Source organism: Mustela putorius, unplaced genomic scaffold (assembly GCF_011764305.1).
Source record: "Mustela putorius furo isolate JIRA1106 unplaced genomic scaffold, ASM1176430v1.1 tig00537248_pilon_pilon_pilon, whole genome shotgun sequence".
Taxonomy (NCBI): Eukaryota; Metazoa; Chordata; class Mammalia; order Carnivora; family Mustelidae; genus Mustela; species Mustela putorius.
The window spans coordinates 10,971,910-10,999,672 of NW_025422387.1; the positions used below are offsets into that span (position 1 = coordinate 10,971,910).

Below are 27,763 nucleotides of genomic sequence, written 5' to 3' on the forward strand. Positions count from 1 at the left end.
CTTAAAAAAAAAAAATGAACAGGCAAATCCTATTCAGGCCACTCCTCTGCTCAGAGCCCTACCATGGCTCCCTACTTCTTTCCAAATAAAAGTCAAAGGCCTCGTGATGCACAGAGAGCCCCATGCAATCTGTATCCTTCCATAGCTTCTCTCACCTCTTTCTCCATCTCCCTCCCTCCAGTCCCAGGCTCCGCAGCACAGCAGAGATACTTCTGCCTCAGGACCTTTGCATAAGCTCTTCCCTCTGCCTGTGGCACTCTTTTCCCAGAGATCCTCAGGGCACAGTCTTCACCCAAATGTCAGTATTCAGTGAAAGTCCTCCTGGCCCCCCGTGCTGAACATAGCAGCCCTCCCAAGCACTCCCTAGCCCCTTCCCCCAGGCTTTTCTTCTCAGCACTTACCACTGATACATTCTACATTTGGGAGATTCATGGGACCAGTCATCTCCCCAAGTAGAGCACAAGCTCCATGAGGGCTGGAGTTGTCTGTTTTATTCACTGCTATGTCCCCAGCTCCTAGGACCAAGGTTGGCACATAGGGGACACTCGTCCTGCTTGCTGTCCCCACAGCACGTGTTCTGTGAGGAGTGCCTCTGCCTATGGCTGGACCGGGAGCGCACCTGCCCGCTCTGCCGCTCGGTTGCTGTGGATACTCTGCGCTGCTGGAAGGACGGGGCCACTTCGGCACACTTCCAGGTGTATTAGGGCTAAAGGACAAGGAACCCGAGCTCCAAGTCACTCTCTGGAAGCTGGATGGCCTGCGTGATTGGGTTCGGCTCCAGGGACTTCCTGGAACACAGGCCTCAAGCCTTACTATCCTGCCTCCTGCCTTTGTCCACCTCCTTCCCTAAAGCCCCTGTGCTCCTGACCTTCACCTTTCTCTCCTGTCCTGTGGCATAGTGTGTGCATCCTCGGTGCGGCCATTCTTCCCCTGCAAGCCTCCTGTATCAGATCTGGCCTCCTCCAGGAGGCAGGGTCTCCTGCCCCCTCCAAGGGGGAAGGGACTGGTGATAGACAGGTCCTTCCTGTCGTTATTTTAACTCATAGCGACCTGATGCTGCATCCAGGGAAGGGCCTGGAGATCACTGCCTCTCCCCAGATGGCACAGGTCTGCAGATTGGAATTCACTGTGGAGCACTTCCCAAATACAAATGCAGGGCCCCACGTTGTCCCTGCAATAACTGAGTGTACCAAGCGCATTGTGCCGGCTGAGCGTCCGGCTTGTACCTCTTGTAATCCTTGCAAAAGCCCTGGGGTGGAGGTCCTATTGTTTTCTCTGTTTTATAGACGAGGAAACTGAGGCACAGAGCTCCATGTGGTCACTTTCCCAGGGTCACCCAGCTAGCAGGGGTGGACCCTCTGTCTGGCTTCAGACTCTTATCCACCATGCTCACCCGCTGCTCAGACACTATAGGCGTGGGGCCCAGCAGATGTAGCTTTTTAGAAGCATGAGAGGTGATTTTGATGCCCATCCATGGCCCAGGTGCATAGCACATTTGGTTTGGGCCCCACTGAGGATGCCAACAGGGAGCACTGGCTCTGGAAATCTAGCTGTGGCTGGATTCATGGAAAGAGTTGGTCTTTAGAATTGCCATTTTGCTGGGCTCTGGCTGGGATGCTCCATCGCATTTGGGTATCAAGAATGACCAGCTTTGGTCCCGATGCAGATTTCACTGGATCTCCACACCTGTCCCCATTTCTCTCCTCCTCCTTCTATTCTCATCCTGCCCCTCACTTAAGTCTCAGCCCGTCAACAGTGCCTGTAGCCGTCACCGTCTCCCCTGATGGCCTTGCGAGAAAAATGAACAATTCACGTTATGGATTTTTCCACAAGCCTGGGTGGTGGCGTAGAGTGCAGTCGCGGTCAGAGTTTCTGTAATCTTTATAACAGAGAGGTTGATCTCGGTAACAGAACAGCTTCTCCACCTGTGCGACCCTCCCTGCTTTGAATGTGGGAGAAGATGGCACAGGTAATCACTTAGAAGCTTCTGGAATCTTGCCTGCCCTAACCCTCTCCCCACTCTCTTCACTCACCATCAACCTCAGCACAATGGCTGGTGCCAGCGGCGTTACAGAGAAATCAGTCTTGTGGCTCAGGAGCAGATTAGCAACAAAGCCCCAGCAGAAATGGTAGGAGACTTGCTACCATCTTGCTCTCAGCCAGTAATAAGCCCACCCCATCCCTGATAGTTTCAGGACATTTGCCCCCGTGTGCTGTCAAGCCAGGACCTTTTCCTGTGCCTGACATCCCTGGCTCTTTCCTGGTACCCAGCAAGACATCCCTCCCAGGGCAGCATGGCATCTTTCAAGCTCTGTTACTATGGCAATGGCTGCGATGTTACAATCCCACTTGCCTGGATAATCAAGTCGGAAGGGGAAGCGGAGGGAAAGGGGGCCGGGTGGATGCGGCTACTCTGGTCCCCCTGCCTTGAGGAAGAACCAAAGGGAAGCAACGGGAGCTTCTGTGGCTGGTTTTTTTTTTATCAGAAAGATCACTGCCTGCAGATGCCATCAAAGAGACACAAGAAACTGAAGCTGGAGATTTTATTAACGTGCTAGCTTGTGACAGAGTGGATAAGGCAGAATCCTGATTCCAAACTCTGCATGACTTTGGGAAGCCACTTCACGTCCCCATAGCCATCTCCAGGATGATGAAACCTTGTGTGTGAATCTGCTGGAGCCAGAAAAACTAACAATTGTGGAAGGGTGGGGAAGGCACCCGTGGGTTTGCCAGTTTCACTCGTGCCACCAAAAAAATAGAGAAGAGAAACCCACATGTCTCTAACAATCTTCAAATAATGACGTTATGAACAGTGTCACACGTGGAGGATACATGGGGGCAGGTGGGATGATTTAGTCTAGAATTTTACTTATTCATTCCCCACCCTCTGGGGGGAAGTTCCGTCTGGAGGTTTTCTTTTGGATGGGAGGAACTTCCGCCCTAAGGAGGGACAGCAGCCAGTGAAGTGTCCCAACCATCGGGCTGCATAGGTTCCCCACCATGAGGGTAAAAGCAGCCAAGGGTTGTCATTGGAAAGAAGAACATTCTCCATTGCCCATCCTGGCTCTGCAACTCCTTTGTTATAAGCAGGATTAATCACATATTGGATCGGAGTATCCTGCTCTTAATATTTTATGATTCACTGACTCAAGTTCCTGAAACTCTTGGAGATGGCCCTCTAAATGTAAAAGATTTGGGGCATAATAAATGTGAGACTAAAAGGCAAGCTTTGGACCTGGATGGAACAGGCTCATTACCTTCATAAGAGGAGAAAGTGAGAGACGCTTGGAGGCACCAGGCGCCTAAGACTTCGGGTTGGGAAAAGGACATGTAAAGTGAGTCCTGGGATCTCTCAGTAATTTTGCTCTGGGCTGAACAGAGCTGCCTTTAGCATTTTTAATTTTCCCTTAAGTTCCCTTCTGCCAATAAATATCATCTGTCGATGAAACTTGGGTTCGTGGTCTCGAGTCTCCGTGCGCCTCTTGAAGCCAGGTGGGACTGTTGGAGGAGAAAAGCTGAGAAGCGGTCATGCAGTGGGTGGCTGGCTGCTCCCAATTTTGCCCCCAAGCAGATCCATTCAGATGCACGTGCTTTATTAAGCTTGCTCCCCGGAGAAACCAGCAAAGGAGGGGGAAGAAACCAGAATGAGGGTGACTGGGGCGCCTGGGTGGCTCAGTGGGTTAAAGCTTCTGCCTTCGGCTCAGGTCATGATCTCAGGGTCCTAGGATCGAGCCCCACGTCGGGCTCTCTGCTCAGCAGGGAGCCTGCTTCTCTCCTCTCTCTGCCTGCCTCTCTGCCTACTTGTGATTTCTCTCTGTCAAATAAATAAATAAATTCTTAAAAAAAAAAAAGAAAGAAAGAAAGGAGGGTGACTTTCAGAGAAGTCCCAGCTCTGCGTGGCCCTCCGAGCTCTACAAGCTCAGCTGCATTTCAGAGTTTGCCCCACCCTGAGGTTTTTTTACTCAAACACTATCAGTCCTTGAATGTGGGTTGCTCGTGGAGGAGGCCACAGGTCTCTGAAGGTGCCAGATGCCACAAAGCATGTGAAGGCACAGGATGGGGAAGCTGAACTGGTAGAAAGGTCAGAAGGGATCTGGGCAGGGGACCTGCGGGGCCCACCTCTGGTTAACCAGAGGATAACCCTATGATTCAGCATGGGTTTGCTTGGGTGCCGGATTATGATGGGTATTTTAAAATGTAAATTAGTAGCATTAGGTGATAATCGTTATGAAAACAGTCACAAAAACATTGTCAGGCAGAATTTTTGCAAATATTTTTTGCGAAAATTTATTTGCACAAAAAAATTTATTTGCAAACCAACTCGACACGGCTTAAGCAAGAGGGAGACTTTATTTGGCTCAGGTAACAGTATGGGCCTGGAGTATCGCTGGAGTCAGGGGCCCCAGATACTAAAATCATGACATTGCATTCCTCTACTCATTTTTGCTCTGAGACGGTTTGATTTCCAGGCAGTCACATCCCATGTGGCTGTAAGAAGCCCTCCAAAAGCTCTGTGCTTATGTTCCACCAGCTTAGCAACCCTGGAGTCCTGAGGTTGACTCGTTAGTTTGTCCTCAAACCAATCCCTTTAGCCTTTGGGACTTGGAGCCCTGCTGGCCAAGCCTGCATCAGGTGTTGAGTCCTGGCTGTGGGGACGGAGATGAGGAGGAGGAAAGGGTCAATACTTCTAAGTCACACGGACTGAGAGTGGGGAGGGGGTGGGTCCCCAAGGGAAAAGAAAGCATCTATTATCTAGAAAAACACCCTGTCCTCAGCCCACCATTCTTAGGAAAAGACTACAACTTGATCGCTCAAGCATCTTAGAGCAGGTGAATGTAAGGGAAAGAGAGACCCATGTGCCCATAGTTGGCGACATGAGTCTGCACAGCCATTAGCTTATCTGCATGGCACCACACATAAGTGATGGTTCTGGGCACTGACCTTGAACTGTCAGGCAAGTTCCCTCAACCTCTTGGCCAACCCAAGGGTACTGTTCAGGCCAGTCCTCCACTTAGGGAGTTCTCAGAAATAAGACCGAGAAGGGAAGTGAGTGTGTGGCCTTTTGTCCCAGGGTAGATTGGGGTGCACAGCCAGATCCTCCCATGATCTTTGGGGACCAACCTTTCAAAAGGAAATGAAAACGCAAAGGCCTCTGGCTGGAAGCACACAACCAGTTTTTTAATAAAGTCATTACAAATATGTACAAAGCGTCTCCAAGGTACGAAATTCCTCTTACAAAAGAGCACAACAAACCAGCAAGGTTAGAACCCAGAACGGAATGTTCCCAAGCTTGTTGCCTCTCTGGCTGAGCCAGAGGCCTCGGTGAGGTTCCAAACACCCCCACAACCGTGTCTGCCACATACACACATAGGCTCTTGGGCACGTATAGTGCAAAAGACTTAAGGGTTCAGGTCAGGGAGGGGACAGGAGAGAGGTAAGAAAAGCTTCCCATGTCCTAGGAAGTAAGTTGAACAGGCCCTGTTTGCAAACTAGATGCTCCTTCCAGGGACCTTATAGAAATTAAGGACACAAATGGCAGGGAACAAATACATAAAATCCCCACCTAAACCATCCACCCTGTCCCGGAGTGTCTTCAAACCCAACACACTCCTTACAGTGGATCTAAGTCAGGCTTCCTTGCTCCCTGCTGGGTCCCAGGCTGTGCTTGCCCTTGAACTAGCAGTGCCCTGGAGCAGCTCAGGAGGGAATCTAGTGTAGCAGGGAATTACCTCATGGGTTTGGGGGGTGGTCACACGGACCTGAGTTCAAATCTTGGCTTGGCCACTTCACTCTGTATGTGCAGCCTTAGGCGAAGTTGCAAAATGTCTGAGTCTCAGCTTCCTCAACTGTAAAATGGGAATAATAACTACTGTTTTCCAAAATGGGTATGAGGAATAACTGAGGGGACACGTGTTAAGCACTCAGCGCAGGGCTCCGGGCTGGTGAGCATGCGCTGTCGATGGTGGTTTTTGTTACCATGTGAAGCAGCAAGAACCAGTCTCTTCATACTGGGAGTGTGTTGAGATCACAGGCTTTTAAATTGCCTTCACGATAGTGCGGTGCTCAGTAAATAGCAATACTACAGAACAATCTGCCAGCGAGGCTTGGGGTCATAGGGATGACCTGACAAATCTGTTAAAGACCATGAACCAGACCAGAAAGGGACAATTAGCGTCATCTGGTTCCAAGCAGGGCTGCCCCTCGGTGCTCCATACCTAAGTTTCTTCCCAGATGGGATTCTGCAACCTGGCACATTGTAGGTGCTCAGTAAATAGGTATGGAATGAACATTAATATTTAAAAAAAAAACCCACAAAACTTTTGGTTTTAAGCTTTAAAATGACACTTCTGACATCAATATCCTCCATCACTATGGGAGTAGACCAGGGTGTCTAGCCTGTCCCTCTTTAACCCCTAAGCAACTCCCGACTCTGCTTGGCTCAGGCTGACTTAAGGAAAGAGTTAGAAAAGGAATTGGTATCCACATAGAAGAACAAAACCTGTGTTCTGATCACCGCAGCTTCTGATACCAGATGGCCACTCAAAGAGTCCACAGTGGCAAACCAGTGTCCCCAAAGGTGCAGGACCAACTGGATTCCCCCAATTTCCCAAAGAAGGGAAGTGATATTTTATCATCATCAGAAACATAAATTGTGAAACCAAAGTCATGTGGTCCTGTGACAATATTATTTAAATCACCACTTTTTTCCCATCAAAATCGAAAAGAATTTCTTAAATGAGACCACTGGAAGAAGTGGAAAAGAAGTCTCCAGTAGCCCAAAGAAATAGAGGAAAACAAAATGGGAACTGGGTTCTGGGAGGTGCCTATGGCGTAGGACCATGGACAGCAGCCAGAGGGGGGGGGAAAGCGCTCCCCCCACCCCCCAGAAATCTGTTATTCCAGCTACATCTGCACCAGGATCATGAAATGGAACCCCAACTTTGAAATGGGGTAAAGAGATCTTACTTGCTTTTGGGGGATGGGGAGAGGCGCTTCCAGAAGGGAATGGATCTAATTTGGAAGGGGAATGTTGAGGTCCCAGGAGGCTCCGATCCTTGTGGCTCCCGGACCCCCACCCTCTGAGAGCAACCAGCACCACCAGGAAGGAGGCCCTTCTGTTTCCTCCTCACCTCATTATGCAGCAAGCTACCTAAACAATGATCTCAGAGGCCTCCCTCTGCTTTGCACGGACATGCACACGCGAGCGCGCATGTACACACACACACACACACACACACACACACACACACACTCTGCTGTCTGCTGAAACCCGATATGAGGTCTTTTTTAAAATTTATTTCAAAGCCTCCCTCCCTCTCCCTCTCTTCACAGACGCTCTGCAGTGAAGCTAATCAAAATCAATGACTCCTTGGCAGCCAGAGAAAAGCGGGGGAGAGAGGGAGGGATGGTGCCAGCACTTTGCACACTGTGGAAATATTTAAAAAAAAAAAAAGAAGAAGAAGAAGAAGAAGAAGAAACACCACCCCACTATCTCATGCAATCCAAGTAATGCAGCCTCCGAGACGGTGGGGACAATATATACATATACATCATGCTTCAATTTCCTAATACAAATGTCCATCAAGAAGTCAAATCTCATATAAAAACAAGCATTAAAAACAACCCCTTGTCAAAAATCGGGGCAGTCGAGAAGTGCACTCAAATTAATGATGTGCAAGAAAAAGCCAGGATTAGATAAATACACAGTTTCTATTAATACAAGAGAATATGTACAAGGGACTTGGCTGTAAAGCTCCATCAGGTCAAGGGTGCCCAGTTCTCAGCGGTGTGGCTTCATTGAAATCAAAATTGCCCCAAATGCCAACCTGGGCATTTGGATTTGGATCCTCCCTCAGAAATGTCAGAAGCTGGTAGGCAAGTCAGGGCTGAGAAAGGGTTTCTCTGACCTTTCCCCCTCTCCCGTGTCTAGATGGTCAGCAGGGCCCCACTGCCGTGTTGAAGGTACAGCCTCAGGGCAGCAGAGAGCTGTGATCACATACCATTATAGTAATGAAAACCCCCTCCCCAAAAAATAGGCTGAGCTGGAAAGACTCTAGCGTCTGGCTCGGAAAGGGACGATACAGAGACAGGGGACTGTGTTTCCTATCATTCTAATTAATTTGCCTTCTCTAAGTTCGTGGCTTGCTGGGGATGTCGCCTGCTGCTCTCTGCAGACCCTGCCTACATACCCATCCCCTGCAAAATTAACTGGAGGGGAGGGCCCCCAGAATGAAAGGAAGCAAGTTCTCCATCAACAAGCTGGCTGGGGGTGGGGGTGGGGGCTGCCCTCACCTTCAGCAGCTTTGGGTCACATTTGTCTTTAAAGGTCTATTTAGGAAAACATAAGGCCTGGATAAAAGAAAGAAAGAAAGACAGCTCCCAGCTTGCAACAGCACTAAAAGGTCCTGCATTCTAAAGGACCTGGTAATTTTCACCAAAGCCTATGGGGAATAATTCAGCCCCATGTCAACCTCAACAACGGCTGATCCCTCTGCTGGCTTCTTAGAACAGCAAGGGTGTCTGCTAATCAGCCCAGTGGACCCCCCTGCCCATAGGGACTGGGTGGTGGCCTGCAGAATGACAGTCTGACCCTGAAGCCTGGTGCCCCACCATCTCAGCTTTGCACACGGCACTGTGTAAGACCCAGCACAGAGGAGTAATACCTGGGGTTTTCTTTCTTTTACATTTTTCAAAAAATAAAAGCAAAATATAATCACTGCTCCCTGAAGAGTCTTTGCAGCCAAGTCTCAGTCCAGCACACATCTTTTTTTTTTTTTTTTTTTAGCCCTTCTAGAAACTTCTGAAAATAGTAGCTCATCCTGGGGAAATCAAACAAAAAAATCAGACCTTCTGTCAGTCAGTGAGATGCTGGTGCATTTCATTTAAGTGACCCGCTCCCTCCCCCAGTGCCTCTTGCTTATAAATCACCCTTGACCAGAACGTAGCCATTTCTTGGCCCTTTAATCCATAAAATCTAAGCCCTGAAATCCCCTTGGGGAGTAGGAGAGGCCATGGGCTGTACTCCCAGGGTACTTTCTCAGGGGCAGAGGATAAAGCAAACAAGTCACATATGAGGTCAGCTTTCCACCTCAGTAACCAGCAAGCACTCGGTACCTCCCCCTCCCTTCCTCCCTCCCAGACCCCAGGGTTTGCTCCAAAACACCTCTGGATTTTTCATCCCCACAGAGAAAGAGCAGAGACTCTCAAGTGGCACTTTTGCGACTTGTCCCTTTAAAAAAAGAATTTGAAACAGCAAAATAGAACTCTCTCGTCCCCTGGCCTTGCAGTCTGGCAACAGAACGCCATGGCAGCACCGGCAAGAACACAGCACCAGCAAAATTTAAGTGAAGCACCAGAGACATCAGACTGGTAGGAAAAAAAAAAAAATCCCTTTTGTCTTGTTCTGACAGTGGGACTGGCTATTGACCTACACACAGGTACAGAGAGACTAGGACTTGTCAAGACTTTTGGAAATGAAGGACTCCCAGACTGCCCCTCGTCTTCCTCACTTTCTTTCTTTTTTCCTTCTATTTTGCCTTTTGCAATTTTACCCTCTCCTCCACCAGCATCCCTCCCCAGGTGGTTGGTCAACTCTGGAGCTAATTCCCACCAGTCTTTGCACATTTTCTAGGTACACAGTAGGCATCTCTCTTCCAGTGCCCCAGACATGGAAGTATCAAAGTCCACATGGGAAGGTGCAGAAAAGGGAGGGGACTTGCGTCCTCGACAAGACATGCACTGAGTAGTAATATTCAATATTTTCTTTTTTTATATATAGAGCTGTATGTAAATAGCATCGGGGTGTCTGTTTCTGCAGCTGGATATGCAAAGGGCTTCCCCAGTCCCTTTCGGCGTTGCTACTATTGGCTCTAGGCTCCTCTCCACTTCCTTCTCGAAGTGCCAACCGCGGCCTTTCAAGCTCCGGGCTCCCCCTCAGGAAAACGGGAACCAGCTTTCTCCAAGGACACAGGGTTTTCACCAACCTGCAGAAATAAAGAGTGGTATTTCAGTCAGTAGGCACGTGCAGACAGCTGCTGGGGATGACGTCAGTGCCTTGAGCCTGTGCACAGCCAGCCCCGAATGTCGAATGTTGGGAGGTGGAGGGGGATGGGAGAGAGCTGCTAGATACAGAGCTCTGATTTGGAGGAAAGGGTCCCCAGAAGCTAGATATAGTGCCCACCCCGACCTCCACCCCGGCCAAAGCCCTGTCCACACAGTAGCCTTCTGTAAATGAACATTGGTACGCACACGCCCCCATTTCTGTTTTCAGACGTAAGCATCTTCTGTGATTAAAAGAGAGAATGTCAAACCACCCTGCCTTTTTGCTCCTCCAAAGCAGGAACAGGACACTCATCTGTTTATTTCACAGATCCATAGTCAAGGCAGGCTTCTAGGACAGCCTCTGCTCCCATTCATTCATTCATTCGTTCACTGCCGAACATAACAAGAACAGGCTAGTTACAGATCCAATGACATAGTTCCTGCCCTGTAAGGGGCTCAGAAGTCAAGAGAAAGAGATGAGAAGAACTTGGTATCAATGACATTGTCTTGTGAAGAGAAGTCCGGATAAATGTGAACTCTGGGACCCCATAAGGGAAAGGGGGAGTCAGAGCTCTTGAGACAAAGAGGCGGACTCCTCTGGAGGACTGAGGGATGCCGGGGAATCAGCCAGGATAAGATGAGGCATCCAGGAAGGGCAGAAAAAATAGCACATACCCCCGAGAATCGAAAAACGTATTTTCATACAGGGGCACCTAGATGAGTCAGGTCAGTTGGGCGACTGCCTTCCGCTCAGGTCATGATCTCGGGGTCCTGGGATTGAGCCCTGTGTCAGGCTCTCTGCTCAGCAGAGAGTCTGCTTCTCCTTCTCCCTCTTCCTCTGCCCCTCTCCCTACTACGATCTCTCTCACTCTCTCTTAAATAAAATCTTTCAAAAAATTATTTTAAAAAAACATATTCAGGGGGGCCTGGGTGGCTCAGTCGGTTGATCTTCTGCCTTCAGCTTGGGTCATGATCCTGGAGTTCCAGGATCGAGCCCCACATCAGGCTCCCTGCTCAGCGGGGAGTCTGCTTTTCCCTCTGCCCCTCCTCTTGCTCATGCTCTCTCTCTCTCTCAGATAAGTAAAATCTTTCAAAAAATTATTTTAAAAACATACATTCAGGGACACCTGGGTAGCTCAGTAGGTTAAGCGTCTGCCTTCGGCTCAGGTCATGATCTCAGGATCCTGGGATTAAGTCCTATGTCGGGCTCCCTGCTCAGTGGGGAGCCTGCTTCTCCCTCTCCTCCCTGCTTGTGTTCTCTCTCTTTTTCTCTCAAATAATAGATAGAATCTTTATAAAAACATATGTTCACACAAAAACTTGTATGTCAGTGTTCATAGCAGCATTATCCATAATAGCCAAACAGTGGGAACGACCCCACGGGAACAACCCCATGGGAACGACCCCACGTCCAACGACTGATAAATAAAACAGAGTATTTCCAAGCAATAGAGTATTATTCAGCCATGAAAAGGAGACTGACACACTGCAATCTGGATGAGCACCGAGGTCATTATGCTAAATGAAAGAATCCAGACACAAAAGATCACATACTGTATGATTCCAAGGTTGTGACACACCCACAAGAGACAAGTCTTTAGAGACAGAAGTGGATTAGTGGTTGTCCACCACTGTGGGGTGGGGAAGGACTTGCGGAGTCACCACTGATGGGTACACAGGGTTTCTGTGGGGGAAATGAAAATGCTCTAACATTGATTATGGGGATGGCTAGCACAACTCTGGAAATATAATTTTAAAAAATCATTGAGTTGTGCACTTTGAAAGGATGGGTTTTCTGGCAGGTGAATTATGTCAGATGGACGAGGAAGAGGGAGCAGCGTAAGGGGACGGGGGAGTGGCAGGGAGGAAGGGGAGAAGCAGGACAAGGGCAAGAACAGAGCGATAGAATATCCCAGTGAGCTCAAGGTGCTTGAGGAGGCTCCAGCAAAGCCCAGGCCATGGGGCTGGGAAGGGGTGAGGCCGGAGAGTGAGCAGGGGCTAGAAGTTCGCAGAGGACAGCATGTTAGTCCAAAGCAGGCTGCCGGCGACTTGCCATGTGAGCCATACAAATCAAGTGAAGTCGTGCACAAAGTGGGAGGGAGATCACTTTCTGAGTTGTAAAGAATCCGGGATATCGACCTGTATGAACCGCGCCAGTCGGTTTTCCTGCTGGGTCTAGCCAACAGAAGCCGCTGCTGGGGTATGAGACCAGGGTGTGTACTTCCCCGGCTCCCACCCTACCGGGCCACAGACCTCCGCCACCACCGAAGCCCCGATTCCCTGTCTGTCCCGTGAGAGAGTCTGCATCACTGCATGGTCGCTCTTGGTTTTCATAGGAATCAGTCATCCACCAGCACAGCTGATCAACACAGTCCTTTTAGTTCACGAAAATCTGCTTTCATAATCCCTAAAAACTCACTTTGTTAGTGCCTAGTCACACTGATCTTCGAAAAGTCAGTGGAACCCGGCAGCAGTAGCCTGAGATGATGACGCACAAAAAAGGAAGGATGGAGAGAGAGAAAGAAGCCACCTCTAGGTGCTACGGAGCCTGCTGACTTTGTGCTCAGCATTTTTCTGTGCGCTCGATGAGGCCGCAGTGCCTGCCCTCAATGTGCCTCCAGCCTTCCTCGGGGAGACGTGCCGTGCCAGAGGCCAGAACTGCGGAAGACCATCGTCCACAGGCGTATGGATAGCCCAGAAGTCAGGGTGTGGCCGGGCTCACTAGGCAAGCTTCAGAGAGGAGCCAAGATTCGAACTTGGCCTTTAAGGGACGCATTCATATTTTTTTCAATAACTGGAAGAAGCAAGGATCATTTAAGTGGGGAAAGGAACGGAGCAAAGCACAGGGGCAGTGACACATACAGCTCAGTCCGGGGACCGTGATGAGCAGGGACCTGCATCCCAAAGTTATGCAGAGTGAGGCTGCGCAGATACACTGCAGTTGATTGCTGGTGATGAAGGGAAGACGAGGATGGTATCAGGAGAGGGAGGAGAACTCTCTCTTAATGGCATGGATCAGTTCCATCCATGGGAGGAATGAATTGTTCTTGCAAAACTAGGTAGGACCAGCAAAGGATTTTCACTTTTCCTACCTGCAAGTCATTAAGCCCAGAATGAGTGTTTCTAAGGGCTTCCCAGTGCAGCTCCCTGGACAAGGGCCCCTGCCTGGTTGCATGGTTGGTGTCCCTAGAGACAGATGGACATCAGAGGCCTGTCTCTGCCAGGCCAATGGAGGCCACGTCACCACAGCCCGGAGTTGGAGAGGGTGCTTGTGCATACGATTCTGGGGATCTTAAATGGGACCTGCTATGCCAGCGAGCTTACCCGTGGACGTAGTCACCAAAATGTGCTCAAGAGTGTTCCCCCCAAGTTTTATCTGTAAGGGAGCAGCTTGGAAACATCCCATATTTCCACCAGAAGGAGACCGGAGTAATAAACTGAGGTACCTGCATATTATTAGAAAGAGGTAGATCTAAGTGTGCTATGATTTTTTTTTTTTTTAGGATTTTATCTATCTATCTATCTATTGGAAAGAGAGTGAAAGAGCAAGAGAGGGAGAGACAATCTGAAGCAGACCCCATGCTGAGCGCAGAGCCTGACGTGGGGTTCAGTCCCACAACCCCGAGTTTGTGACCTGAGCCAAAACCAAGAATCGGACACTTAACTGACCGAGGCACCCAGGTGGCCACCCAGGTGCCCCTAAGTGTGCTACAACTCTTAAGTAAAAAGAGCAAATGGCCAAACAGCATGACTCCATTCTCCTTTAATGAATATATGTATATGGGTGCGTGTCTATACACACATACAGATATTTATATATTTCTATATGCCCATATAAAGGGATGTACAGATATGCAAAATACTGTAATGGTTAAGAGCACTGGGGCACCTGGGTGGCTCAGTCGGTTAAGCCTCCGACTCTTGGTTTCAGCTCAGGTTGTGATCAGCAGCACGCCGGGCTTCGTGCTGAGTGTGGAGCCTACTTAAAATTCTCACTCTCCCTCTGCTTACCCCCTGCTCCCTTGTGCTCTCTCCCCCCAAATTTAAAATGAACAAATAAATAAATACAACTAACTACAGTTAACTCTTGCACAACATAAAGGTTAGAAGCGCTGACGCCCCGTGCAATGGAAAACCCATGCCCCACCCCGTGTAACTTTTGACTCTCCCAAAACTTAACTACTAATAGCTGCTGTTGACAGGAAGCCTTGCTCATAACATAAACAGTCAAATTAACATATATTTTGCACATTATAGGTATTATATACTGTATTCTTACAATAAAGTAAGCTAGAGAAATATAATTTAATTAGGAAAATTGTATGGGGTGCCTGGGTGGCTCAGTCATTAAGCGTCTGATTTCGGCTCAGGTCATGATATCAGGGTCCTAAGATCGAGCCCCGCATCAGGCTCCCTGCTCCTGGGGGGCCTGTTCTCCCGTTCCCACTCCTTCCACTTATGTTTCCTTTCACACTGTGTCTCTCTCTGTCAAAAAATAAGTAAATAAACTCTTTATTTAAAAAATCATATTGAAAAAACATTGACAGTACTGTACGGTATTTTTTTTTAAATCTGCATATAGGTGGACCCATGCAGCTCAAACCTATGTTGTTCAAGGGTCAGCTGCATTTTTTTAATTAACATATAATATATTATTTGTTTCAGGGGTACAGGTCTGTGAGTCATCAGCCTTACACAATTCACAGCACTCACCATGGCACATACCCTCCCCCAAGTCCATCACCCAGCCACCCTATCCCTCTCCCCCAACCCCACAGAAACCCCCAGTTTGTTTCCTGAGATTAAGAATCTCTTATGGTTTGTCTCCCTCTCTGATTTCATCTTCATTTTTCCCTCCCTTCCCCTAAGATTCTCTGTCTTGTTTCTCAAATTCCACATATCAATGAGAACATATGACATGAGATCAAATAACAATGATAATTATCTTTCTCTGATTGACTTATTTCACTTAGCATCATACCCTCTAGTTCCTCCATGTCATTGCAAATGACAAGATTTCATTTTTGAGGGCTGCATAATATTCCATTGTATATATGTGTGTATATACCCCATCTTCTTTATCCATTCATCTGTTGATGGACATCTAGGCTCTTTCCATAGTTTGGCTATTGTGGACATTGCTACTATAAACACTGAGGTGCACATTCCCCAGTCAGCTGTATTTTTAAGAAACAAAGTCCACTACCCGCTCTGAGCCACTATCCTGCCCCTAAAATGTTTTTCCTCAAACTTGGCTCATAAAAAAACTTTCTCAAATGCTGGCTCAAAACCAAAGCTCATAGCTGAGGAGATTCATGGAAGTTTGCCTTTTAAAAAAAAGTCCCTGTTTCCACCCTGCACCCAGTGTGGTGGGGGCAGAGGGGGAAACATGGAACCTCAGGTCCTGCCTCCCTGGGCCACTGTGCTGTCCCCCTGCTGTGCATGCAAAGGCAGGAAGCTGTGAACTGTGAGCCCCACTATAGCCGTGGATCAAGTCCCAGGCTCACTAGCTTCTTCCTATATCTGAGATGAGGACTCTTGGGTCCCCTCCTAAGAGGTCTCAATATTTAATTTAAGAAAATACCACTTTTTTGGCTCTTGCTATTTGCCCAAGTGTTGAGTTACAAATTCAAACGGCAGAGAAGGATATAGAAATAAAAGGAAAGCTCCCTCACTCCAGCCCTAAGCCTCCCAGAATATTTCCTGTGCATTTGCAGACACCATGTCTCTCCCCCTTATCCTATGTCCCCCGAGCCCATCACCATGCCCTGCACAGAGTAGGTGCTCATTTCAACTTGCTGGGTGACAGTGAATCTGTGAGGAAGCGAATAATGGTGGCAATCTCCCCACCTTTCCATCTTTGGTTTCAGGGCGCTGATGTTTTTTTTTTTTTTCTTTTTCTTTTCGAGAAAGAGAGAGACAGAGCACAAGCAGAGGGAGAGGCAGAGGGAGAAGCAGGCTCCCCACTGAGCTGGGAGCCCGATGTGGGGCTTGATCCCAGGACCAGAGATCATGACCTGAGATGAAGGCAGATGCTTAACCATCTAAGCCACCCAGGCACCCCTTCAGGGTGCTGATTTTGACCGTGGAGTTCAGGTGGGACCAATAGTCAGTCCTAGCCCCTAAGAATCCTGGGGACAAAGGTGTCTGTGCTGAATCCTCCTAGAGGGAACACTGCTCTGGTCTGTGTCTTCAATCTTCATCTCTGTAGTTCATGCTTCCCATTTAGGAAGGTGGGTGCTGAGGAGAAGGTAGGGCAAGGGGATCAAAAAAACAGAAGCCTGGGGCACCTGGGTGGGTCAGTTCATTGGGAATCTGCCTGTCAGTTTCAGCTCAGGTCGTGAGCTCAGGGTCCTGGCATTGAGCCCTGTGTCAGGCTCTGCACTCAGCTAGGATTTTGCTTGAGAGTCTCTCTCTCCCTCTCCCTCTGTCCATCCCCCACTCACACTTGTGCTCTTTCTCTCTCTCTCTCTCAAATAAATAAATAAATCTTTTAAAAGATTTTTTCAAAATTTTTTCATTTGAGAGAGATAGTGAGAGCACAAGCAGGGAGGAGGGACCGAGGGAGAGGGAGAAGCAGGCTGCCTACTGAGCAGGGAGCCTGTGGGGCTTGATCCCAAGACTCTGGGATCATGACCTGAGCTAAAGGCAGATGCTTAACTGACTGAGCCACCCAGGTGCCCCAATAAATAAATCTTTTTTAAAAAAGAAAGGGGGTGCCTGGGTGGCTCAGTGGGTTAAGCCTCTGCCTTCAGCTCAGATCATGATCTCAGGGTCCTGGGATCAAGCCCCGAATCGGGCTCTCTGCTCAGCAGGGAGCCTGCTTCCTCCTCTCTCTCTCTGCCTGCTTTTCTGCCTACTTGTGATCTCTCTCTCTCTCTGTCAAATAAATAAATAAAATCTTAGAAAGAAAGAAAGAAAGAAAGAAAGAAAGAAAGAAAGAAAGAAAGAACGAAAGAGAGAGAGAAGGCTAGATCTGAGACACGTGAAAATGGAAGAGGCCATTTGGCAGCTGCGGGAAGGGACGACTCCCTGTGCCCCGTGCCTGGCTATTAGTGAACAGTTATCCGTGCCTCAGTGAGTGGTTACCAAGGCTATCAGTGAGTGGTCATCAGCGTTTCACTGAGTGGTTATCAGTGCCTCAGTGAGTGGTGATCAGCAGTTCAGTGAGTGGTTATCCTTGCTTCAGTGAGCGGTCATCAGTGCCTCCATGAGTGGTTGGTCATCAGTACCTCAGTGAGTGGTTGGTCATCAGTGCCTCAGTGAGCGGTTGGTCATCAGTGCCTCAGTGAGCGGTTGGTCTTCAGTGCCTCAGTGAGCGGTTGGTCATCAGTGCCTCAGTGAGCGGTTGGTCTTCAGTGCCTCAGTGAGCGGTTGGTCTTCAGTGCCGCAGTGAGTGGTTTGTCTTCAGTGCCTCAGTGAGCGGTTGGTCATCAGTGCCTCAGTGAGCGGTTGGTCATCAGTGCCGCAGTGAGTGGATGGTCATCAGTACCTCAGTAAGTGGTTGGTCATCAGTACCTCAGTAAGTGGTTGGTCATCAGTACCTCAGTGAGTGGTCATCAGTACCTCGTGAGTGACTGGTCATCAGTACTTCAGTAAGTGGTTGGTTATCAGTACCTGAGCAGTACCTGAGGACCTGAGCAGTCCATCAGTACCTCAGTGAGTGGTCATCAGTGCCTCCATGACTGGTTGCTTGTCAGTGCCTAACTGAGTGGTGATCAGCAGTTCAATGAGTGGTTATCCTTGCTTCAGTGAGTATTTGGTTATCAGTTCTTCAGTGAGTGGTCATCAATGCCTCAGTGGGAGGTCATCAGTGCCTCAGTGGGGGTGTTCATCAATGCCTCCATGAGTGGCTGGTTATCAGTGCTTCAGTGACTGGCCATCCATGCCTCAGTGAGGGGTCATCAGTGCCTCAGTGAGTGGTTACCAAGTCTATCAGTGAGCAGTGATCAGTTCTATGGTGAGTGGCTACTGATTGTGTAAAGTCTGTGAGGAGAGAGCAGAGAACTGAGAGCTTCTGGCCACTATGAAATTATAGCAGGTGGACCTTGAGTGCACACTAACTGGACTTCCAGAAGGGTCGCACTGAGGGTTGGGAGGCAGCAAGGCAGCAGAGAACTGACACCAAGTCAAATGGGCAGACCCTTTCTACAGTAGTCTTGCTGGCTGTACCCCCATGTTATAACATGCATTTTTGACCCAATAATATCACTGCTAGGAACTTCACTTATTTTTTCTTCACAAAATTGCCCAAACAAGAATATACCTTGTTTATACTACCACCAAATGTGAAACAGCATAAATGTCCCTGGAGAGGGGAACAGATAAGTGAATCATAGTTTGTCCAACAGTGGAACACCATGCAGCCATTAAAAAGGATGATGAAACCTTTCTTTGTTGACATGGGAAGAGATCAGCAATCTATTTTTAGTGGAGAAAAAGCATATTACAGAACAACATGGACAGATGATCTCACTTATTTAAAATAGGGTATGTGTGTATGTGGGTGTGCGTGTACATCAAGGGATGTCTGACAAAGTGGTCCCCTAAAGCAGGGGTTGCAAATTTATATATACGCATGGATCCAGTGACGTGTGCCCAGAAGAGGTCAGGGTGAGCAAGAAAGTCTGTGTACCATCTAAAGGGGCTTCTGATACTCATCCATGGGAATACAGATCTTGTCAGATCTTTCCATTTGTTCGAGAAAAACTGGAAATTCAGGCTTCTTTAAGAAAGTACATGATTTTTCAGTGCAGCGGGGAGAGACACAGGAGCCGAACAAAACCCAGCTGCAGGCCAGATTTAGCCAGGAGACCACCAGGTTGGAACCATTGCCCAGACACTGGGATACCCTTAGATAGAGTCACTGGCATTGAAGGCCACTTCATCTTAACCCTCAATATCTATCTCTGTGCTTCAGTTTCACTGTCTGGAAACTAAGGGAGTTGGGTTAGGTGGTCTCTCAAGTCCTCTCTAGCCCTGGCTATATCTCTAGAATGGTGACCTTTTGGGTCATAGATGTTTTGAGGATTGGATCAAAACCTTAGTTTCTCTCTCAAGGAGGGAGAAATACGGGAGTATGACATCAACCAACTTTATGTGTAATTTTGGGGGGGGGTTCCAAATTTCTTGAGGCTTCCCTCGAATTCATTCATTTATCTATTCATTCATTATTCATTCATTCATTCATTCATAGTTACTGGATGCCTGCCCTATGCTAGTCACCATTCCCAGGCTGGGCTATAGTGATGGGCAAAGGAAACATGATTGGCACCATCATGGGACCTGGAAGCCAGTGTCACCCAGGTTGGGAAGTCCCGTCCTGGAGGTCAGTGGCTTAAGCAGGCTGCTGGTGAGCCACAAAGTAGGGGACACAACACTGGTAACTGCTTTAAACAAAAGGCTCTAAAAAGTCCCCTATGAGTTCCCACCGCACTATGAGTACAGACCCACAGACTAAATTTGATCTCAAATAATAACACATATCCCGGACTCCCATTTATCATTTTCTACCATTTTCTGAGCATCAGTGACATGTCCCACATTGCTCAGAAGGTAAAGGGACAGGGCGCCTGGGTGGCTCAGTTGGTTAAGCAACTGCCTTCAGCTCAGGTCATGATCCTGGAGTCCCAGGATCGAATCCCAGGATTGAGTCCCACATCGGGCTCCCAGCTCCAAGGGGAGTCTGCTTTACTCTCTGACCTTCTCCCCTCTCATGCTTTCTCTCACTGTCTCTCTCTCAAATAAATAAATAAAATCTTTAAAAAAAAAAAAAAAAAAGGAAGAAGAAGAAGAAGAAGGTAAAGGGATAGTTGATAGGTGGCCAAATATCTGGACCTGATGGAAAAAGCCTGACTCCAGAGTTCACGTGACTTTCCACCAAGCTGTCCTGCCTCCACATAAAATGCAGGTGAATATGACAGTGACCAATGGTTAAAATTTCAGAATCAAGACTTAGGCCCCATGATGTGCCGCCTAAAACATTTTAAATCCGGGCTGTCTTTGAAAGCAGTACCTCTTCTTAAATCCATCCCGTTGCCCCTGACATATTCCCACACTTTGAAGACTACCCCCTACCTCCAAAGCTAAGTTTCCCTGTCTTCAGTAGGTTAGCATCCTTCAGGATTTATTAAGTACCATGTGCTAGGTTGAAGAATGTCAGATGTACACGGTGCCTGGCTGTACCATGGTGATAGGCAGAGGCCGGCAGTCAGGGAAGATTCTCCAAGCTCTTAGTAATATTGCTCGGACTTGGAGTTCCTCCCCGACATCGGGATAGGTGTGCAAGGAGTCCTCTGCATTCCCAGGCCCTCCAGGAATAGCCAGAGGTATGTTCCACAAAGAACATTCCCCACAAAATACCACAGATTGAGCTGAGGATGATAACATCCGACTCCAGAAGTCAGTGACATGACTGAGATATGGGAATGAGGGGCAGCGTTTATCCAGAAAGCCCTTCTGGACCTTTACTACATTTTATGCCCTTTAGACAACGGTTACAATGAAAGAATGTTCACATATGCTTTGATAGCAAAGTTCCACTTGGAGGCATTTTTAAGAAAATCATCCATGGGGGCACTTGGGTGGCTCAGTGGGTTAAGCCTCTGCCTTCGGCTCAGGTCAGGATCCCAGGGTCCTGGGACCGAGCTCTGTATCGGGTTCCCTGCTCAGCGGGAAACCTGCTTTGCCGTCTGCACCCCGACTCGTGTCCCCACTCAAAAAAATAAATAAAATCTAAAAAAAAAAAACCCAAAAAACAAAAAACCACACACACCAGAAAATCGTCCATGATGTTCTCAGAGTTATACACAAAGACGTTCCTCTTCATGTTGGAAATGATCTAAATGTCCAGCAGTAGTGGATTGGGAAGGTAAATGTTGGAACAGCCAAATAATGAAATAGCGAGCAACCTCTAAGGGTGTCATAGAAAATATCACAATGAGTGGAGAAATGTCTGTGCTGAAAAGGAGAAGTCAGGCTATAGAGAATAAATATCTAGAGCGAGTCATTCCATTTGTTAAAGCTCCCATCAGTCCATTTTTGAAAATGGAAAGAAGCCTCTCAAAATGTTCATAGTGAGTAGTAAGATAAAAAACAATTCACAAATTGTCTTTTATTCAGCATTTTCCAAATATTTAATAAGGAAATTGTAATATTGTTTGCAATCAAGAAAAAGCTATTTAAAAAGGGGGGTGTGTCCCATAAATTTTCCCAATGCAATTTAATTCCATCTTGCCCAAGTCTGTGGTCTGCAGAACAAAGGTCCAGGATGGCAACACTCTGTGGGGGCAGCCAATTTTCTCCCCACGGGAAGGTAAAGGAGATTTCTCCTTCCCTGGGCATTTAGCAGTAATAAAAGAATGCATCTCACTGACAGAGTTAAAACAGAGACACCCCCTCCCATAGCAGGACAACAGTTTAGGGCAGGAAAGAGACAGGGAGATGAGGCTAAGTTGAATGGTGACATTTCTTAAAGTGCTAGAAATCCAGCCAACATCCACAACATTCTGAGGCTCCTGAGGGCTGGGCATCTGTGAACTGGTGCAGGAATCGGGACCTCTCAGACCCTGGCAGCAGGAGAACTTGTTCATTTGCACAGAGAGGCTGCGGTGAGAGTCAGAGCCAGGGTCTCCAGCTCCCGAAGTCTAGAAGCCTCTGAGCCGGGAGCTGGGACTAGTTCATCCCTATTTCCCTGCATCCCAGCACCCGGCTCGTAGCTGGTGCTCAGTGCATCGTGCAACTACATGACAAGGAGCAGAGTCCTCCCTACTGTGTCACATCTAATTCTCCCCCTCCCCCCTGCAAAGCACCTGCTCATTCACTATCTGCACTTGTGAATCCCGTTACTGATGAAAGCCTCTCTGAGCTTGGTTTTCTCACCCCCTACTTCCTGTTGAACTTGGAACCAACTTGGGCTCTGTGCCACGGCCTCATGTAGCCACTCCCTGCCTCTCAGACTTCTTCTTCCCCAAGTTCATGTGGCTTTAGCCACACTCCTCGGGTTTCTTTCTTACTCAGACACACGGAGCAAAATCTCACCTCCCAGACCACTGGTCTTCCTATATGTCCCCCAGAACGCCCTTCTTGCAAGCCTTCACGACCAGCTCCTTCTTGTCAATCAAGTCACGGGTCCCCTGGCTCCTCCTGAAAGTACCCATCCCTAACCACTCATGTAGGTGAGGAGTCCCCTGGGCTCTCTATTACACTGCCTTCCTGGAATACCTTCAGAGTCCTTGGCACTTCCTGAAATTATCTTTGTGTCAGATTGTGTGATCCAAAAATGGCCACATTATCTCCTATCCCACGTGCTATGCCAGAACCTTGCCACTGGCTCCCAGGGAGATGTCTTCATTCCATTCCCCTGGAACATGCGCCGGTTGGTGACTTCTTTCTAACCTAAACGACTTCTGAAGCCGGGTCAGAAGAGGCCAAGTGGCTTCCACCTTTGTCCCCTGGAAGCTTGGTCTTGGGGCTCTTTGTCACCAGGTCAGAATCTAACCACGGTGAGGCCGCCATGTTGTGGAAAAGCCTGGGCCACAGAGGAAATGAATGCCAATTCCCCACGCCCTCCTCCCCATGCCCAGCATGATTCCAGCCCCCACCCAGCCTGGAGCAGAGACAGGTCACCCCTATGCCATGTCCGAATCCCTAATGCACAGAATGTGTAAGCATAATCAGACAATTGTTTTAGGCCATGAGGATTTGGAGTAACTAGTTACAGAGCAATAGTAACCAGAACAGTCTGTATTAACTTATCATCGGTCTTTTCCCACTAAAATGTACACGAGGGCAGGGCCTTCTATGTCATGGTCCTTCCTGTGACCACCACAGTGCCCTTCACCTAGTAGGTCCTCCAAAGCGATTATTGAGTAAGTGAAAGAAGCTGAATTTGGGGTTACCTATCTTGCATAGTTTCTGACTGATACATCTATCCATTACATAATCATTGCACACCTACTATGCGACAAGCAAGTCACACACGGTGGGGCATTCCATTGTTCCCATGAAATCCTATCACACTTAACACTGGTGACCAGAGGGAAAACAGAAGCCCCCACATCCCCCCTCTTCCCCCCAGTATAGGTCTGAAAAGCTGCCTGTCAAAAACCAGAGGTTGCCAAATCCACGCAGCCCACATCTGGGGGTGTATTTAATTATCCCCGGGTGCAGCTGTTTTTACACTGACAGCTCAGTCACTTGTGCCCTGGCCTCTTGCTAGGCAAGCGGGTGACTCCAGACAGGGACCATGTGGTGGGCAGGCTGCCAAGGTCCTGCACATCTGGCCCCTTCCCGGGGGGTACCTCCCCAACAGCTGTCTCCTTCCTTTTGGATTGCTCCCTCCCCTGGTCTAGGCTTTCAGGCTCTAGAAGTAATCCTGGCAGGGGTGCAGTAGGCTGGGTGGGAGGCTAGAGGGATGAGCCTCCGGGTTTAACTACTTAGTCCCCTAAGTACCTGCCAAGAACCAGTTAGCATGTCTGGCCGGCAGGCCAGGCCTTCATTAATTCATTAAAGCAGGCTGCTGCTGGCCCGCTGTCTTCCTTGTCGCCTCCTGGGCCTGCAGAGTCCTCTTCCTCCCCTTCTTCTTGGTCCCAAGGCAAGATTCTGTCCACCAGTGCCCCTTTCTCCCAGCCAGATTCCCTGGCTGTATTCTCTTTCCCTCCCTGCCCCCTCCCAAGGCACAGTTCTCCCTCTCCCCGCCCCTGCCAGCCAGTGCTCACCAGAAAGCATCTTTTGTTCCCTCTCCTGCATCTTTGCTGCTCAGTGACGGGTTAAATCACACCCATCTTCCTCTTGGCCTCCTCTGCCTCCAAGGAGCCTCCCCTGAGGCTCTCGCAGAAAGGGAATCTCGCTAGTGCAAGAATTCACAGCTCATCACCCCCTCTGCTTGCTGTCCTGAGTCTCCTCCTCCCCTGCACCCCCCAAGTCATCTGGGAGGGGCTGTGTGCCCCAATTTCTGATGTTGCCACCAGTCCTTTGGGACGCAAGTGAACCCTCTCTGCCTCAGTTTCCTCTTTGAAATAATAAGAATGGCATTATCCATTTCGTAACAGCCTCTGATGGGTGAGCTAAGTGCCAGGCACTGCACTGGGCACTTTAAATGGATGCTCTCCGATCAGGCTTCCAACAATCCTAGAAGAGGTACAGCTCCAGTTTAGGCTCAGAAAGGTTATGGTTCTTACCCAAGGTCACATTGCCCGCAAGTTTCTAGGCTGGGACTTAAATCCAGTCCCATCTGATTCCTAAAGTCATGCTTTCCCACTGTGCCACCCTGGCCGGGCTGGCCCTGATTCCCCAAGAAGACATGTAGGGATGGTGGGGAACTGCCCCCCCAACAGTGCTCTGGGAAAGGAAACTATTAAATGCACAATCATAAGCATGATAGGTCACATTTGTATCTGCTTCTTGTGCATTTGGCACTGTTCTAGAACGCTCTGGATGTGAATTCATTTCACTCTCGTGACAACACCTTTGCCATAAAGTACTATTATTGTCCCCCACTTAAAATATGGGGAACAGTTAGTAACAGGTGTGTGTGTGTTTAGTTAATGATGACTTCTGAAAGATGCATTGCTGGCTCACAGATGAGGCTCAGGACAAGTTTGTTGACACTGTTGTCCACATGGCCAAGCTCACCCTTAAGGCCTAAGAGAAGAATTTCCTGCCCTATTTGGCTGACTCAGCGCCCCCGGCCCCGGAATACTGAAGGTTTCCTACAAGAATTCTCACTTCTCTAGGATAGGAAGGGTGGAGAGGACCACACATGGAACTCAACAAACTGTCTTTCTCCAGTGGATTTTCTTTCACTTCTTCCTAAGTTTCGGGAGAGCCTAGGGGAAACCTGGGTTCCCCCCAATTAAGTCAAACGCACTCGCAAGGCCCGAGCTGTAGGCAGTAGGCGGCGGGAAAAGAACTCGAGTTTCTGGCATAGGGACCGAGGTTGGGAGCCCAAGGCCGGCGAACCCCCGGATGGAAGCTCAGGAATCGGGTGGTCCACAAATCGATCGGTGTCCCCAGGGAGTGAGGCGCGGCGCTGCAGGAAAGCTGAGCCGGGCTTCCTGGGGTTAGGGCACCCGAGGAGGGAGAACTCTGGAGGGTGTGGTTGCAGGGGACATCAGGCGGGAGGAAGAGGAACCCAGGAGTGGCCTGGAGTCCAGAAGCAGCCCGGAACTCTGGGGCAGAAGCGAAGTGAGGAGGGGGTCATAAACCCTACGCCGACAATGACCAATTACCTGGCGACGCCGCCCAGCCAAACTGCCATCGGACCCCTCCCCTGCCCGCGTAGAATCCCTGCCTCCCCGCTCCTCCCCCGGCCCCGGGCGCGGAGAGGCACCCCGGGTCCTCCCCGCGAGCCCTACCCGAGGTCTCCCGCCCCCTCCCGGCCGGCAGCCTCCTCCCGCGGCGCTGGAGAACCCCCAGCCCTGACGAGCCCTCGGCCAGTGAGCCCCAGCGGCGGGCGCCCAGCATGCCGCACCGCCCGGTCCCGGGAAGGGAGCGCTCTCCCAGCCTGCCTGGACCGCAAAAACCGCAGGAAGCCCTGGCCTGGCCCTCCTACTGGGTTCTTCTCGCGTGCATCCTGCTTCTAATTCACATTCCCACTATCTTTTGCAACTTGTTCTCCAGGCAGTTTCTCTTACTCTCCAGCTCCCCCCATCTTCCCTTTCCTGGTCTCGCCGCCCGCTTTTTCTTTCCCTCTCCTTCCACTTTCTTTCCGCCTTTCCCCAAATTCCAGGCTTTGGGCTTCGCGTCTTCCTCTGGACTTCCTTTTCCTGACCCCCTCCCTGCCCCGTCCAAAATATAGTTCCTGCCCCGGGGATTTGGCAGCCCCAGCCTGGCCCCTTCCGACCCGAGGGCAGCCCCTCTCCCCCGATGGGGAGTGGCGGATGGGACCTCCGGGAGCCGGGCAGAGAGCGCCCCGAAGCACGCACCTCTCCTCGCCAGCGCCCGGGTTGCGCCGGCCCACGCGACATCTGTCGCCCGCGCTCCCGGCTCACACCCTGCGCACCCCCGCAGCTCCCCGGGCGCTGCCACCCCCCACGCTCCGGCTGCCGCCTCTCCCCGCGGGCGCAGTGCCAGCTTCTCAGGGTGTCGGCGCACGACAGGGCTCCGCCAGGGCAGAACGCTGGGCATCTGTGGGTCGTGGCACCCCCCAGCCGCCGGCTTTCTCACCTTCGACCTTCACCTTCCAGCCCTAGATCCACCTGTGGTGGGACTCAAGCTGATTTTCTCTCCTTCCCCATTCTCCGCAGTTCTACTCTGTTCCAGAATCTGAGAAGACAATCCCTTACACGTTTGGTCCCCTAGGCGCACAGCTAGTGCTCAAAAATTCCCCAGCCCCAAGGGCCTAGTGCACAGAAGATGCTTAGTACCTTTCTCCCACTGGTACCAAACAGTGGGCGCTCAACACTCATTCCCCACTCCCACCAGCACGCCGCGCCTAGCATGCTGCAAGCCTTCAAACATTCCCTCCCTAAATATTTACGGCCTAGCACCCAGAAGGAGTTCAATAAATGCTCTTTTATTAAGACTTCCCTTTGGGGTTTCCCTAACAGCCTCGGATCCCAGCCTACTTTGGGGGCATCCTTCTCCATCTCAGCTTCAGCCTTCTGGTGAAAAGGAAGCCGAGCTCCTTAAACGGGACACCTCGTTGCAGAAAGAGCGAAGAAGTTGGCAAAGCAGAGAAAAACTGCAAAGTGCGCGGGGCCGTAGAGGAAAGAGCTCCACCGGAAACCTGGAGGAGGAGGCGTCCAGAGAAGCGCACCGGGAGGACCGAGGGAGTGCCACTTAAGGAGAACAGGGTTCGGAGACTGGCGACTTAGGACAGCAGACGGCTTGGAAGAGGACGGGGGACTTGCCTTGAACCCGCGACAGACTGTAATTCTTTGGCGCGGCGGGTAACTACGTCCTCGTTGCAAACACACTTTTTACTTGCGCTGTGTGTTTACTTGAGCGCTGGTGGGCATTATGGAGGCTAAAGTCCCCGCCGCCAAGCCATCCCACTAGGAGAGTGGCGAGATGCGCTTAAGGAGTCGAGAAAAGAAGACAGAACCGAACCGACCCTTAGAAGGAGAGATGGGAGCTGGAGGGGAGAAGGCTGGCGAGAGAAGAGAGCAGGGGAAAAAAGAGATGGGAAGAAGAGAAAGCAAACTTGGTCTCTCTGGCGCTCCTAGCCTGCCGGGTAGGACCAGTCCCCAGCCGCCGCGCCCCGGCGCGCGCTCGCGTACCTGTTGCTCTCTCCGGCTGGGTCTCGGCTCCGGCCCCACCAAGAAGCCCCGCGTTCCTACAAGTTCCGCCTGCCGAGCAGCCAGGCCGCCAGCGCCGCCACCTGCGCGGCCGCGCACAGCCAGGGCCAGTAGGTGGGGAGCGCGCCGGGCGCCGGCGCCCTCCGGCTCCGCGCGCGGCGCCGCCACATGGTGCGCTGGTGCAGCTCGTCGCCGAGCGCCTTGAGCCGAGCGGCGGTGAGCTGCGCGGCGGACGAGCGCAGACCCAGGCGGCCCGCGCTGCAGGCGCACACCGCCGGGGGCCCGCGGCCGCGGTGCAGGGGGCACGGACACATGACCGCTCGCCTCGCTCCCTCCCCGCGCTCGGGCCGCCCCTCGCCTCCGCTCCCTCCGGCCTCTGCGCCTGCCTCCGCCGCGCTCCAGCCGCCGGGGGCCTCCCCTGGACACCAAGTTTCTCCTTGTGTTGTGCGTTTGTTGTGCTGACGGCGCTATTATTAATTAAA

General features: G+C 50.2%; 2 protein-coding genes across 4 annotated transcripts in view; one reads left to right on the top strand and one right to left on the bottom strand.

The window, feature by feature from the left end:
* RNFT2 (ring finger protein, transmembrane 2) overlaps nucleotides 1–7,404 on the top strand; it is a 71,783-nt gene extending 64,379 nt beyond the window's left edge. Inside the window, exon 11 of one of the 3 annotated variants that reach the window (XM_004753309.3) lies at nucleotides 7,333–7,404. In XM_004753309.3, coding sequence (XP_004753366.1) covers nucleotides 7,333–7,365 — 33 coding nt within the window. In that variant the 3' untranslated portion in view covers nucleotides 7,366–7,404. Of the gene's footprint in view, nucleotides 1–569; nucleotides 3,604–7,332 lie in introns of those variants that run through there. The other 2 variants (XM_004753306.3, XM_045073564.1) reach the window with 2 other exon arrangements.
* Nucleotides 5,158–27,763, bottom strand: HRK (harakiri, BCL2 interacting protein). The gene is made up of 2 exons (XM_045073565.1): nucleotides 27,264–27,763; nucleotides 5,158–9,983 (listed from the first exon to the last, which is right to left on the bottom strand). Exon 1 carries the CDS (start codon nucleotides 27,593–27,595, stop codon nucleotides 27,320–27,322), a length of 276 nt encoding a protein of 91 aa, XP_044929500.1. The 5' UTR covers nucleotides 27,596–27,763; the 3' UTR covers nucleotides 5,158–9,983; nucleotides 27,264–27,319.

What these genes read in the sequence shown, in the direction of transcription:
- HRK (XM_045073565.1), bottom strand. Translation starts at nt 27,595, where the DNA reads ATGTGTCCGTGCCCCCTGCACCGCGGCCGCGGGCCCCCGGCGGTGTGC.